Source organism: Pan paniscus, chromosome 3 (assembly GCF_029289425.2).
Source record: "Pan paniscus chromosome 3, NHGRI_mPanPan1-v2.0_pri, whole genome shotgun sequence".
In the NCBI taxonomy this organism is placed as follows: Eukaryota; Metazoa; Chordata; class Mammalia; order Primates; family Hominidae; genus Pan; species Pan paniscus.
This window is the reverse complement of record NC_073252.2, coordinates 85,611,771-85,627,437: the sequence shown is the minus strand read 5'-3', so window position 1 is coordinate 85,627,437 and position 15,667 is coordinate 85,611,771. Positions and strand designations below refer to the sequence as shown.

At 38.7% G+C, this 15,667-nt stretch overlaps 1 protein-coding gene across 1 annotated transcript; it reads right to left on the bottom strand.

The window, feature by feature from the left end:
- Positions 1-3,693: 3,693 nt before the first annotated feature.
- On the bottom strand, positions 3,694-9,549 carry DSPP (dentin sialophosphoprotein). Its single transcript, XM_055111603.2, has 4 exons — positions 9,499-9,549; positions 8,277-8,360; positions 7,157-8,143; positions 3,694-6,680 (listed from the first exon to the last, which is right to left on the bottom strand). The coding sequence occupies exons 1-4, from the start codon at positions 9,547-9,549 to the stop codon at positions 3,846-3,848; spliced, it is 3,957 nt and encodes a 1,318-aa protein (XP_054967578.2). The 3' UTR covers positions 3,694-3,845.
- Positions 9,550-15,667: the final 6,118 nt, after the last annotated feature.

Here is a 15,667-nt window from a genome sequence, read left to right as displayed (position 1 = left end):
TTTTTAACAACAACAAAACCTGTTACCACATTTCCTGATTTGTGGTATGACCGACGCAGAAAGAATTCTCCGGTCGATGGGGAGGACAAGACCACATCTGAGAGTAAGTTTTCGGATCTTGTCTTCAGTCATCTGTGGAGTAATCCATGCAGCCAGAAAGAAATCTTGAGTTTCTAACAAATCCACCAGCACCATCCTGATAGCCTCTTGTTCAAGAGTGACAATGTTTCCTTGGCTCTTTTTACTGTGGTACAGATAAATCTAGAAACGCATTCCACTGCCACTCTTCCCTGTCCGTCTACACATACATCCTTCTTTCTTTCTTTCTTTCTTTCTTTCTTTAAAATCTCTGCTTCAAAGTGGGAAAGAAACTTAGAGGTTTCTAAGGGAAAAAGTGAATGTGAAAAAGTAAATATAAAATGATTACTAGCAGTAATTATTTTCTAAACCAATGGCTTTCAAACTTTTTAAAACTACAATCAACAGTAAGAAAGGCATTTTCCATCAGGTCCTACTACATGTACACTTGGACATATTTGTGTGTGTACATATATAGATAGATATGATCCAGGTTCACAAAACAGTACAGATGGTACATTATGATTTTTCTTTTTTATTCTTTTGCTTTATAAAATATTTATCATTAGTCACTAAATTGATATGATCTACTAAATGAGTGGCAACCTGCAGTTTAAAAAATACTGTTTTTGTGGGCAATATTAGCAGACAGCCTATTAATCTTTATTCCAGAAAATAACTCAAAATAAGCTTTGTTTCCTAATACCAGACTTCTTGTGTTCAAAGGATCTACTTTTGCGATGTTCTTTTGCAGTGTGTCTGCTCCATTCTTTCCCTGAAAGTCCAGAAGTCAATGCAGATGTGATTATATAAGAAAATCAATATCATATCTTTGTTACTTCTGGTATCAACCCTAGATTCTGAACATTCCCTGCCTCTAAATATTTCTTAAAGTAAATTCTTTATAAGAACTGGCTAGAAATTGATCCAGCTTAGGCTGTTACTGCAGGCAATATCTGCAGAGACTTTTATCAGACTGGAAATGGCTTAGAAAGTGATGGAACAATAAAGGCAGATCAAATACCTTATGGCACTTCATAAAACGAAATACAGCACACCCGTGAAGAAAAATGAAATTGATCTGTGTGCTATGAACCAATATTTAAGGTATTTATTAAATTGAAAAAAATAAGATGAACGCATTATGTATAGTAGACTTCCACATGTTTTTAAAAGGGGAATGTATGTACATAGAATATTTCTGAAACGCTCCACAAGATATTAGTAATGGGAATTGCTTATAGGCAATAGGAAAGAGATATAGAGGGCTGGGAGTGTAGAAGGGTCAAGATTTAAGATAATACTTCTGTATACCTCTTTATGGTGTTTGTTTTTTTTATTTTGTGCATATACATATATTACTTTTTTAATTAAAAATAGCTAATTTTTAAAAGAAATATTATACATCAGATTTTGTGATAGAGGGGGTATTTGCAAACTCTTTAGGATGAAGGGAACTTTCCTTGTGAGCAATTGTATAAAAGGATATTTACTTTAATAAATGGATATTTATTATAACACCGAGATTTATCTCCTTCATTTATGTATCTTGTGTAGTTTACAGAGTTCCATGTCCATTGCCTGACTTAGTGTTCATAGCAACCTTTTGAAATAGTTGTGACACATACTAGAAGCAATGCTTTACAAATTAAAACAAAACAAAAAACCCTAAAATCTAAAGAAATTAAAAACCTAGAACATATTATATGGAAAGAAGTTTAGAGTCATGACATGACTGTGATGTAGTACAAACCTGGACATTTTGCACTCTTAAGAGTTACCAAGAAGTTTATGAATAGTATTTTTAAAGTCTTCAACCATACTCCTCACAATGTCGATCTCTTAACTAAAGGACACTTGCACAGAGGAGGAAGAAGGCAGAAAAATAAACCTCCTGAAACTCTTTTCATAAAATATGCCTAATATTAGAAGGTAAATGGTCAACTAACAACTGGTTGAAAATTAACATTAAAGAAGTTGCATTCATAATCTCACTCTATAGATTTTCAGCTTTGCTTTAGAACAAAGCTAAAATAATTACCTCAATGGAAAAAGATGGAGATTTCAAAGCGTCACTACTAAATCTTGAAAAATACCCTTAAGGTTTATGGGTTAGGGTTATAGTATCTCCCAGTTTCCCTGGGACAACCCCAATTTATATCTCCTGTCTCCGTGTAATTACTCATAACACCCCTTTCATTCTCCAAAGTGCCCTAATTTAGATGATAAACTATATCTCCACACTATTAAATATCAATCTCTATTCTCTATACACCTTTAAGATTGTCGTTTTCTAGAAATTGGGCTTCATCTTGGGGCTAAGAATTACCTTCATTCATGCCAAAGCTGAGTGATATATACTCAGATCGTAACTGCATATATGACTCTCAAATAAGAAAGAGAAGTTTTCCAAACCATTACCCACCAGCAGCTTTAGCTTTATTAAAGAGATTAATAGTGGGAAGGGAGACTCAGGGTCTGGTTTAGAAGTTTGGGCGTGTTGAGGTTTTCAAGGGAAATGTGAACTAAGAATGACTTGGTGAGACTGATGTAAAGATAAATAATTGATACCACATAACACAGTTTTTTTGTTTGTTTGTTTTTTTGAGACGGACTCTCGTTCTGTCGCTAGGCTAGAGTGCAGTGGCACGATCTCAGCTTACTGCAACTTCCGCTCCTGGGTTCAAGCGATTCTCCTGCCTCAGCCTCCCAAGTAGCTGGGACTAGAGACGCGCGCCACCACTCCCAGCTGATATTTGTATTTTTAGTAGAGACGGGGTTTCACCATGTTGGCCAAGATGGTCTCGATCTCTTGACCTCGTGATCCGCCCACCTCGACCTGCCAAAGTGTTGGGATACAGGCGTGAGCCACCGCGCTTCTAAGTGATGCTCCTCCAGAGTCATTCATGTGTCATTTACTGGTTAACATTTGGAGAGTGGCTCCTGGGAGTAAGACACTGTTCTAAGCACTGCATCAGCTTTGTCAATAGTTTTAGGGACTTTGTACTAAATTTCCAGTGGTTTGTTGAGATGTATTTTTTTACATCAGATTTTAACATCAGATGCTATACATCAGATTACAGATCAGATTTTACACATCAACCCCTCTCTGAGCTCTTTCTGACTAGCACTCTTTAGAATTTCTGTGACTTATAACTACTCTATTTGATCATTAGAAAGATTATTCCCATAGCCCAGGTAGGTTGAATAGTAGCTGCAATTTTTTTTCATGTAACAAATAAATGTATTTCTTCCATAGAACAAGCAACTGAATCCAAAGCCAAGTTGGCTATCACAGTACAGCATCTTTTACTCAGCGGTAAGCAGACCACCTCTCCAGAATATATAACTATGGAGACTTAAGGCAATGCCACAGGTTGCTTTTAAGATGTGTCTGCCTGCTACATTCTCTGCAGCACATGGCACTTAAATTGAAGTTATCATGTAGTGATTACTTGAGGTTTCTGTGTGAAGTATTAAAGAATATTTTAATTGTTCTTTTATGTTTAGATTTACACTTTTAACAAAATATTTTCAGAACATGAATATTAACATGCATGTACCAAAGGTCATGCATTCAGAGTCTGTCTCTGCAGGAGTTAGGTCTTGGTTCTGAATCCAACTGTTTGATTTGATTCCCCCAGTTGTTTTTGTTTACATACGTCTTATGTTTATTTCTCCCCTTTCTTTACTTTCTTGGAAATCTTTTTTTCCTATCCCATTACCAAACTTTTCACAAAAGGAATCTTACGGGTTTTTCTTTTGTTCTAATCATCACTGGTTGAGTGGTTACTGTCACTGCCTTCACTGTCACTGTCACTGTCACTTCCATTGTTGTTACCGTTACCAGACTTGCTCTGGCTGTCACTCTCATCATTGCTGTCAGATGTGCTGTCACTGCTATCACTGCTGTTGCTGCTGTCGCTGCTGTCACTGCTGTCACTGCTATCGCTGCTGTCACTGCTGTCGCCGCTTTCATTGCTGTCACTGCTGTCGCTGCTGTCACTGCTGTCACTGCTATCACTACTATCACTGCTGTCGCTGCTGTCGCTGCTATCACTGCTATCGCTGCTGTCACTGCTATTGCTGCTGTCGCTGCTGTCACTGCTGTCACTGCTATCACTGCTGTCACTGCTGTCGCTGCTGTCACTGCTATCGCTGCTGTCGCTGCTTTCACTGCTGTCGCTGCTGTCACTGCTGTCGCTGCTATCGCTGCTGTCACTGCTATCGCTGCTGTCACTGCTGTCGCTGCTGTCACTGCTATCGCTGCTATCGCTGCTGTCACTGCTATCGCTGCTGTCACTGCTATCGCTGCTATCACTGCTGTCGCTGCTATCACTGCTGTCACTGCTGTCGCTGCTATCACTGCTGTCACTGCTGTCACTGCTATCGCTGCTGTCGCTATCACTGCTGTCACTGCTGTTGCTGCTGTCACTGCTATTGCTGCTGTCACTATTATTGCTATCACTGCTGTCACTGCTATCACTGCTGTCGCTGCTGTCACTGCTATCACTGCTGTTGCTGCTATCACTGCTGTCACTGCTATCACTGCTGTCACTGCTATCACTGCTGTTGCTGCTGTCACTGCTGTCGCTGCTATTGCTATCACTGCTGTCACTGCTGTTGCTGCTGTCACTGCTATTGCTGCTGTCACTACTATTACTGCTGTCACTGCTATCACTGCTGTCACTGCTGTTGCTGCTGTCACTGCTATTGCTGTTGTCACTATTACTGCTGTCACTGCTATCACTGCTGTTGCTGCTGTCACTGCTGTCGCTGCTATCACTGCTGTCACTATCACTGCTGTTGCTGCTATCACTGCTGTCACTGCTATTGCTGCTTTCGTTGCTGTCACTGCTGTCACTACTATCACTGCTGTCACTGCTGTTGCTGCTGTCACTGCTATCACTGCTGTCACTACTATTACTACTGTCACTGCTATTGCTGCTGTCACTGTCACTGCTATTGCTGCTCTCGCTATCACTGCTGTCACTGCTATCGCTGCTGTCGCTGCTATCACTGCTGTTGCTGCTATCGCTGCTATCACTGCTGTTGCTGCTATCGCTGCTGTCACTACTATTACTGCTGTCACTGCTATTGCTGCTGTCGCTATCACTGCTGTCACTGCTATCACTGCTATCACTGCTGTTGCTGCTATCACTGCTGTTGCTGCTATCACTGCTGTCACTGCTATTGCTGCTGTCGTTGCTATCACTGCTGTTGCTGCTGTCACTATCACTGCTGTCACTGCTATCACTGCTGTCACTGCTGTTGCTGCTGTCACTGCTATCACTGCTGTCACTGCTGTTGCTGCTGTCACTGCTATCGCTACTGTCACTGCTGTTGCTGCTGTCACTGCTATCGCTGCTGTCACTGCTGTTGCTGCTGTCACTGCTATCGCTGCTGTCACTGCTGTTGCTGCTGTCACTGCTATTGCTACTGTCACTGCTGTTGCTGCTGTCACTGCTATCGCTGCTGTCACTGCTGTTGCTGCTGTCACTGCTATCGCTGCTGTTGCTGCTGTCACTGCTATCACTGCTGTTACTATTACTGCTGTCACTGCTATTGCTGCTGTCACTACTATCACGGCTGTCACTATCACTGCTGTCACTACTATCACTGCTCTCACTGCTATTGCTGCTGTCACTACTGTCACTACTATCACTGCTGTTGCTGCTGTCACTGCTACTGCTGCTGTCACTGCTATCACTGCTGTCACTACTATCACTGCTGTTACTGCTATTGCTGCTGTCGCTGCTATCACTGTTGTCACTACTGTCACTGCTGTTGCTGTCACTGCTGTCTGACTTACTGTCACTATCACTGCTGTTGCTCTCTGATTTGCTGCTGTCTGACTTGCTGTCACTGCTGTCACTACTATCACTACTGTCACTGCTATCACTGCTGTCACTACTGTCACTGCTATTGCTGCTATCACTACTATCACTGTCACTGCTATCACTGCTGTCACTGTCACTGCTGTCACTATCACTGCTACTGTTGCTATCACTGCTGTCACTGTCACTGCTGTCACTACTATCACTGCTATTGCTGCTATCACTACTATCACTGTCACTGCTATCTGATTTACCTTTGCCACTGTCTGATTTGTCATTGTCATCATTCCCATTGTTACCATTGCCATTACTGTCACTATTATTAGTGTCTGATGTGCTATCACTGTCATCATCTTCTGCTCCTTTTGAGTCACTGCCATTGCCATTATCTTTTGATTCATCAGAGTTATAAGAAGCATCTCCTCGGCTACTGCTGTTATTGTCACTTTCTGAATTAGCATCATCATTGCCATTAGATTCATCACTGCTATTGGGATCATCTCCTTGCATGGACTTATCATCAAAATCATAACTGTCATATCCATCACTATTGCTGTCACTACCTGTATTGCTGTGTCCAACTTTATTTCCTGGTTCTGATTTTTGGCCAGGTCCTTCTATGTTGACAACCTCTCCTTGTGTCTTGACATTGCCTTTGCCCAAGATCATTCCATGTTGTCCTTTATCCTCTTTACCTTCATTGCCTTTCCCAACTTCTTTGGTAATATTTCTGTTGCCACTGCTGGGACCCTTGATTTCTATTCCCTATGGAAGGATGGAGGAAAGAATGATTAACTAGTGAATATTTGCTGCAAAATTGCATTGATCTGAGGAAGAATAACTGGGAAAAGTTGCCATAGGGATAGGAGTTACATTTCTAGTACTTCACAGTTATTTGTGAAAATGTGCTTTATTCTGTAATTGAAAGCATCCTGGTGCTTAGATTCCTTAAAAATTCATCCGCATTCCTACCCAGTAGGAACTTTTGTAAACAATTACATGGGGATCCATGATTTCACATAAGACTTTTCTAGAATTATAACTAAGTTATCAGAAATATAAGATGTTTAAAGTTGTTCTATCTCGAAGTCTAGTAAGGACTCTAGGTTTCCTTAAATAGTCAAGTAATATGGATACAAAAATACATGGATGCTTGTCATGGTTTATTTTTGTGCTAGCATCAATAGATGGAGGGGAAGAATTTAAACTGCCATTGAAAGAAATCAGCTTTACAAACTAACCTTATCTTGGCTCTTCCCAACAGCATGTGTCTCTGATTCTTTGGTGATTCTATTTTCTACGCGTTTGCTTTCTCTATGGTTGAGCTTCTGGGTGTCCTCTATTCTTTGGCTGCCATTGTCTTCTGGAATACCAGCAGAATTCTCCTCACTCTTGGAGGTCTTGTCTCCATCAACTTCATTATGGGGATCTTCTTTGCCTTCAGGGTCATAATATTCTTTACTATCCGAATTTTGACCTATGCTACTATCATGATCATCTTCTTTCCCATGATCCTGGCCCTCCTGGCCCTTGCTGTTATTACTACTGTCTTTTCCATTCCCTGCTTCTTCATCTTCATCATCACCAGAACCCTCGTCTTCATCCTCATCTGCTCCATTCCCACTAGGACTCCCATCGGAATTATCCAGGCCAGCATCTTCTCCAGTGCCTGGTGTTACCTCAGCTTCCTTAGTCCCATTTCTCTTGCTGTTGATCTGAGGTGTTATTTCACTTGTATTACCCTCGTTTCTACAGGAATTCTCAATTATTTCATCCTCATTGTCTGTACTGTTATTGCTTCCAGCTACTTGAGGTCCATCTTCTTGGACAACAGCGACATCCTCATTGTGACCTGCATCGCCAACATCCCCATTTTGGGTATTCTTATCAGTATTTCCATTACTGTTGCTTCTGTTTGTGGCTCCAGCATTGTCAATGATGCTTACTTGTCCCTGGATGCCATTTGCTGTGGTGTTTTCTTCTTTCCCATGTATTCCATCATGACCATATGTTTCTGCTTTTCCTGTGTCCCCATTCCAGCCCTCAATATTCCCCTCTTCGTTTGCTAATGTGGAATATGTAGAAAAACTCTTCCCTCCTACTTCTGCCCACTTAGAGCCATTCCCTTCTCCCTTGTGACCATCTTGGGTATTCTTTTGCCTTCCTCTATCACCTTCATGCACCAGGACACCACTTTCTTTGATGGTTCCACTGGCATTTAACTCATCCTGAAAAAGAAACAATTCAATCAATTATAAGTATCAATGATCTTGAAGGAAAGCAAATTGCAATCTTGGGGAAGTTAATGGAATGTAGCAACTCAGAAATAGGAAATAAAATGAAATATATTACATCCTATACCTGTACTGACACATTTGATCTTGCTAGGAGATGCAAATTCAAGGATTTTTCGACATGTCTTTCCAGTGGTTTGCTTTGAGGAACCTGCCAAGTAGAAAATACTGGCTATTGAAAAGGTTCTTATTTGTGAATATGTGTGTGAGCATGCACACACACACACATACACACACACACACACACACAAATATTCTTCCCTCCATGAAGAAGAAAGGTTTAACACAAAGGCCAAAGATGATCTAATCAGATAGAAAAGAGAAGTGGCTTCTTACAGGGCTTGTGTAGAATTTAAACTGGGCACATGGATATTTTTCACTGCGGTATTACCAATTTTATGGACGTGTTAGATCAGCCCACTTATCTCAACTGTAGAAGGAAAGAGTCTTGTAGAAAGACGAGGGGATAGACCTCTGGTGTTTCTCTACAAAAAGCCTCTTGCACTAGCACAAACCCGCTCTAAGTGTAATCCTGATGAAAACTCTTAAGAGAACAGGAGGCGTGACCAGAGCCTGCACAGAAGCAAAATCAAGTATTACGCTAGTATACTTCTGTGCTCTGCAAGAGCACATTTGAAATACTTGAGAACATTTTCAACTACATAAATACCAAATGTTTGGTATTATGAAAGCATATGAAAATGTTAAACATGATGGCTGGCTAGTAAAATTATAAATGGTTGAATTTTCTCAATTTTTTATTGGTTTTCATCATATATTCCAAATTTTCCACAGTGAGCACATAAATAATAGCTCTGAGTGAAAAATTAGTCTCCTATATGTTGAAAAAAAATCTACTTTTTCTTATTATTCTTTCTTGGAAACTTCCTAAACAGCACAGACTTTGTTCGTATTAGAATGAAATTCACAGAGTATGAAGCAAAGATGGACAAAGTCTCCATGACTTCTGGGCATTAAGTGTAAATTAATCTGAATAATTGTTTTAAATAATAATAATCCTTCAGACGAGATATGAGTTTCTATAGAGGAATGAGACGATGAATTGGAGTGGTTTTGTTGAAACCTCACAGATATCACATAAAGCCCTTAGTGCAAATCTAAATGTTTAGACTCAGCCTGTTAAAAAAAATTAAGGAAACATATATACACACACACATATATACACACATGTACATGCACACACACACACACACACACTACATTTTGTATTAATGTTAGGTTAAAAAAGATAACAAAGTGAAGAGGTTTTCTAAGAAAGGCATACTTACTGGAATGGCCCATGCTACTGCCCAAATGCAAAAATATGTAATTATCTTCATTTTCTTTAGGAATAATAATAATCAATGGCTGTATAAAAAAGGAACAGCACAAAATTACTTATAAAGTAAAGGGAAAATCATAGTACTATATTATTTTGATGCGTAAGCATTTGCCCTTTTCCTGGACAAGAAGCATGTATCTAACACGAGAAGACATATGATGGTCCAGAACATACCTGGTGTGGTTATGGGGGCATCACCAGGCTCAGCACTAATGTAGCTTCCTAGATTTTTTTCTGCCTGTGCCAATGAAGGAAAACGCCATAATAGGTACAAAGGGCATAGCTGTAACTTTGTTCTTCTGCAATTCTTGGATGTAAAAACGTCTATTTCTCTTCTGAATAGCTTTAATCAAGTATTAATTAATTCTGCTGAAATTGTGCTTAAAAGGTAAAACACTTGTCATCCTTACTCCAAATCTATAGAATTGAGCTATACCAGACATTAAGAGAAAGAAATTACTAACATGAGGGAGCCTACGCTAGTGGAAAGAATACGGGGTTTGTATTCAGAGACCTGGGTTCAAATGTTACCCCTGCTACTTGCTGTGTAAGCTTGAGAAATTTAAGTAGGTTTATTATCCCTCCACCTGGAATAATAACAACACCTGCACCTCAGGATTATCCTGAAGTTTGGTAGAATTATCTCTGAGAAGCCCTCTCTGACTCCACTTCAAAGGGTATTTGGTATCTCTTTCCTTTTTATACCAAGGAAGTTTGCACATCTCACTGGTAACGCATTGCACTGTTTAAAATTGCCTAGTTACTTATGTGTTGCCCTGATTTCCTGTAAGCTCCTGAGGCCCAAGAGAGTGTCTTGGTGATTATTGTATTCCAATGCAAAGCACAGAAAAAAACGTTTTCTGAATGTTGCTGATAAATATTTATGACCATCAGCAATATCTAGCATTGCTTCAGGCACTTTGCAATTTTCGAATAAATGATAGCAATTATTTTATGGGACTTCTAAAATCATGATTCTTCATCCCTGTTAGAATTCAAATTCAGAAATGGTCTAAAACATGTTTCTGATAAGTTGGAATAGACATTTTATAATCTGTGTGAGTAAAAAAATTAATTTATATTGCAAGTTGGATTTCTTGAAGTAATGATAGAAAGGAGAGTTTTACTCCTATTTCATGAACTCCCACTGGATGTATAGATTATAATGCTGCATGTCATAAAATGGCTTTGATTGAATTTAATGGTGGTAGTGAAAATATAATAAAACTTCACTGAATATCAACTGTCATGAGAATTACTGGCGTTTTCTCACAGGAGAGATGACACAGTTCCAGAGCTACTGAGGGGGAAAAAAGTGCTCACTCTTATAGCTGTTCAACAGAAAGCCAAGAACAGCTAGAGCTCCTTCTGAAATGCCATAGATTCAAGTGAGGCTGAGGTGACACCAAGACAAGTATCATGCAGAGCTCTGGGGCACAGATGTTGAAGGCCAGCTGTTTACTAAGCCACAGTTATCCTGTACTTTGCAGTCCCAAGCCTAATCATTACATAGCTCTGCAGAAGGCCCGTCTGCACTGTGATTTGGAAGAGCCTCAGCATACTGGAAAGGTACCTGCAGCCAAGGCCAGAGTGATGCGTGTCCAGTTTCTGAGCTACAGTTCAGAAATCTGACCACTACATCTCTCTTTCAGCTCCACTCCTGAACAATTCCATGATGGTTATCACCGTTTCCAAGGCAGGTGAATGACTTCGAAGACTACAATAAAAATGGCCCAGGTGATCTCAGCATGAAACAAAGACTTCAGAATTTGTGAACCTCCATCAGATTATTTCATTTATTGTTACTAATGAAATGAGATTTAGCTTCATTTCATTTAGCAATTAGATTTGGCATCATTAGTGATTGCTAAATTTCATTTCATGTGGGACAATAAATAATAAGTAATAGTAAGTAATAAAATACTAAAAAGCAAAGCCTAATTGAAGCCTTGTTTGAAAGCCCAAGATGGATTTTTGAAATCTGAGTTATCTCATTTTTTATCAAAACTAATCAAAGTGCCCAGATAGTTAATTGTCAAATTTCCACCTCAGCTGGCCAATTTTTCAGTACGAGGTCTTTCTTCTTCCCAATCTATCTCTTCCTTAGGTCATAATTGTCCGTTATCTTTTATACATACTATCAATATGACAAGTCAAAAAGGAAGCAAACAATCTAATCATTAAGGGGTACTCGCTTCTTAAAATCAAACTGGCTTCATCTTTGAAATTCAAAGTTCTTTCTAAATGAATCAGTTGGTTCTGAGTAAAAAGGATATTTCATCTTACCTTAAAAGGCTTCAAAAGGATTTTGAAAATCCAGAATTTCTTATCTTTCTCTTTGAAGACTGAAAGTGGCCCACTGTCCTGGGCTTTTGCATGACAATTTTGTACTTGCCGAAATTTAAACTCAGTTTGATAATTTTCTCAACCAATCACTGTTTAGGATCCCTGATATGGGGTTATAAAGTGTCATAGAGTCTATGAAGCACATAATAACTTCCCCACTTCCTTCACTTGGTGATATGTATTTGCTCACTGAACCGTTCGGTTCCAAAAGGACTAGACTTACTTTCACTTAATTAAACAGCTCCTGTGAGGCTGTTTCACATCTTAAATATAGAGAATCAGTGTAAGATACCTGAAAAGAGCCACTTAAACTCTGTCACCCTGACATTTCTTGTCTTACCAAGGTTGGCAATCTAAGAAAACTCTAGGTTTCTTTAGTAAATATGACTGCCTATTTAAGACCCCTATCATTCTTGAGGTAGGTATTAAAGTTTCTGTGCTATAATTCAAGAAACTGTCCACATGCAGCAGCCTTGACGTTGCCTGAGGGATCTTTAACAATCTTATAAACAGTAACTCCCCTGAAATCTCTCTGATTTAACTGAAATAAGCAGTGACATAAAAGCTTAAAAATCTATCAATTGAGTATTCAAACTACATTTCAAAAACAGACATTCAAAATGTCAAAAGTAGCAAGATGTCTAAAGGTGCATAAAGACAACAGATTTAGCTGTCCATTATCTCTCAATTATCTGTGTTAGCTGCAGAATGCAAAGTAGAAAACTAGACTTTATGTCTAACAAGTTTTGCAACATGAGTGCACCATTCTCTTCAACCCTAGATGTACTATAATGCAGGTAATCCCTAAACTATTTCTTCAATTCATGCATTCAAAAACTTGACCGTCTTTCTCTATATACTTGTTTAGAATTTTCAGGAATATGCCAATTTTTGTGTTACAATATTAAAGAAGGTGAAACACATAAGACCACTAATGCTATATCACTATGCAACAGTGGTATCTCCAGAAACTATATATACAAAAATATATGGTATTTATATACAGCATAAAGCTTTATATGTAGGGAAAAAGTAAGGTTAAAAGGAAGTGAATTGAATGGGAAGGAAATTTGCCTTGAAGCTGTTTTCATAGCGAATGCTTTGTTTTTATTCATATAGCATGTTTACTTGGGCAGATTAAAGGGCCTAAGAACTTTTAACAAGGCTCGAGTCACTTATGGGAGTGACACCCTTACCCACACACACATTCATCAGTGGAGGTTGGTGAACTAAACCTGCCTTTCTTTTCCTTAATTTGAATTAACATGAATTATGGTTAGAGATTTCAATAGCCATCTATTAATAATTGAAAGAAAAACATAATGGATATACAAGCTTTAAACAGAAGTATCATCCAACTTGATCTAATTGACATTTACAGACGACTTCATCCAACAACAGAAGAATAAACATTCTTTTCAAGTGTACCTGCACCATTTACCAAGATAGAACGTATTCTGAGCCCCAAAATGAATCTCAATAAATTTAAAAGAATTCAAGTCATACAAATTATGTTTACTGACCACAATGGAAGGCAATCAGAAATCAATAACAAAAGAATTCTGGAAAACCGCAAGTATTTTAAGGCTAAGTGGAACACTCATAAATAGTCAATGGGTGAAAGAAGAAACCAAAAGGGAAATTCAAAATATATGGGATGACTGAAAATGAAAGCATAGTATATCAAAATCTGTGGGATGTCACTAAAGCAGTTATTTAGGATGAAATTATAGCACTAAATAACCATATATGAAGAGAAGAAGTTTTGAAACAATGACCTCATTTTCCACCAAAGAAGGAAAAATTAAGTTCAAAGTATGTAGAGAAAGGGAAATAATAAAGATCAGAACTGAAATTAATTAAATAGAAAACAGAAAAACAATAGAGACAGTCAGTGAAACCAAAGCTGATTCTTTGAGAAGTTCAATAAAATTTAGGAGATTCTTTCCAGACTAATGAGGGAAATAAAGGAGAAGACACAAATGAGCAATATCAGGAATGAGAGAAATGACAACTCTACAGATTTTATAGACATTCTATAAATATTCTATAAGGGATAATAAGGAAATACTAGGAACATCTTTATGTTAATAAATTAAAAACTTAGACAAAGTGGGTAGATTCCTTAAAACCAACAAAGCTCACTCAAGGAAAAATAGATAACTTCAATTGCCCCATATCTATTAAAGAAATTAAATTCATAGTTTAAAACTTGCCCAGAGAGAAAACTTTGGGCCCAGATGGTTTCACTTGAGAGGCATTGGTTGTTCAGTGGTAGAATTCTTGCTGCCCAAATGGTTTCACTGACAAATTCTATGACGTATTTAAGGAAGGTATCATTCCAATCCTACACAAACTCCTCCAGAAAATTGAGAAGGAGAAAATACTTCACAGCTCATTATATGATGCCAACATTATCCCAATACCAAAACCAAAAATGTTATAAGCATATACTACTACTGACCTATATCCATCATAAATGTTAATACAAAATTTTTAAATATAATGTTAGTGAATCAAACCCAATAATATGTTTTTAAAAGATAATACATGATGAGCAAGTAAAATTTATTCCAGGTGTGCAAGGCTGACTTAACATTTAAAAATTAATCAATGTGGCTGGCGCAGTGGCTCACGCCTGTAATCCCAGCACTTTGGGAGGCCGAGGTGGACGGATCACGAGGTCAGGAGATCGAGACCATCCTGGCTAACACGGTGAAACCCCGTCTCTACTAAAAACACAAAAAAATTAGCCGGGCGTGGTGGCAGGCACCTGTAGTCCCAGCTACTCGGTAGGCTGAGGCTGGAGAATGGCGTGAACCTGAGAGGCGGAGCTTGCAGTGAGCCGAGATCACACCACTGCACTCCAGCCTGGGCGACAGAGCGAGACTCCGTCTCAAAAAAAAAAAAAAGCAATTTAATTCACCATATTAACAAAGACAGAAAACCACATAATCTCATTGGCAAAGAAAAACATTTCAAAAATCCAACATTCACTTCTGATTTTTAAAATCTCACTAGACAAATAAAACACATTTCAAAAATTGACCATCCATTTCTGATTTTAAAAATCCCATTAGGCAAAGAAGAAACATTTCAAAAATCCAACATTCACTTCTGATTTTAAACACCTCTTTAGGCGGCTGGGCGCAGTGGCTCGCCTGTAATCCTAGCACTTTGGGAGGCCGAGGTGGGCGAATAACTTGAGGTCAAGAGTTCGAGACCAGCCTGGCCAACATGATGAAACCCCGTCTCTACTACAAATACAAAAAAAATTTAGCTGGGCGCAGTGGCAGATTCCTGTAATCCCAGCAACTTGGGAGGCTGAGGCATGAGACTTGCTTGAACCCAGGAGGCGGAGATTGCAGTGAGCCGAGATCACACCACTGCACTCCATCCTGGGTGACAGAGCGAGACTCCGTCTCAAAAAAAAAAAAAAAAAAAAAAAACTCATTAGGCAACTAAAATACATTTCAAAAATCCAACGTTCACTTCCGATTTTTTAAATCTCATTAAGCAAGGAAGAAACATTTCAAAAATCCAACATTCAGTTCTGATTTAAAAAATAAACAAAAGCTCTCAGCTATCTAAGAATAGAAGGGAACTTCCTCAACCTGATAAAAGGCATCTTTTGGTGCAAAAGTAATTGTGTTTTTTGCAATTACTTTTTTTTTTTTATACTTTAAGTTTTAGGGTACATGTGCACAACGTGAAGGTTAGTACATATGTATTCATGTGCCATGTTGGTGTGCTGCACCCATTAACTCGTC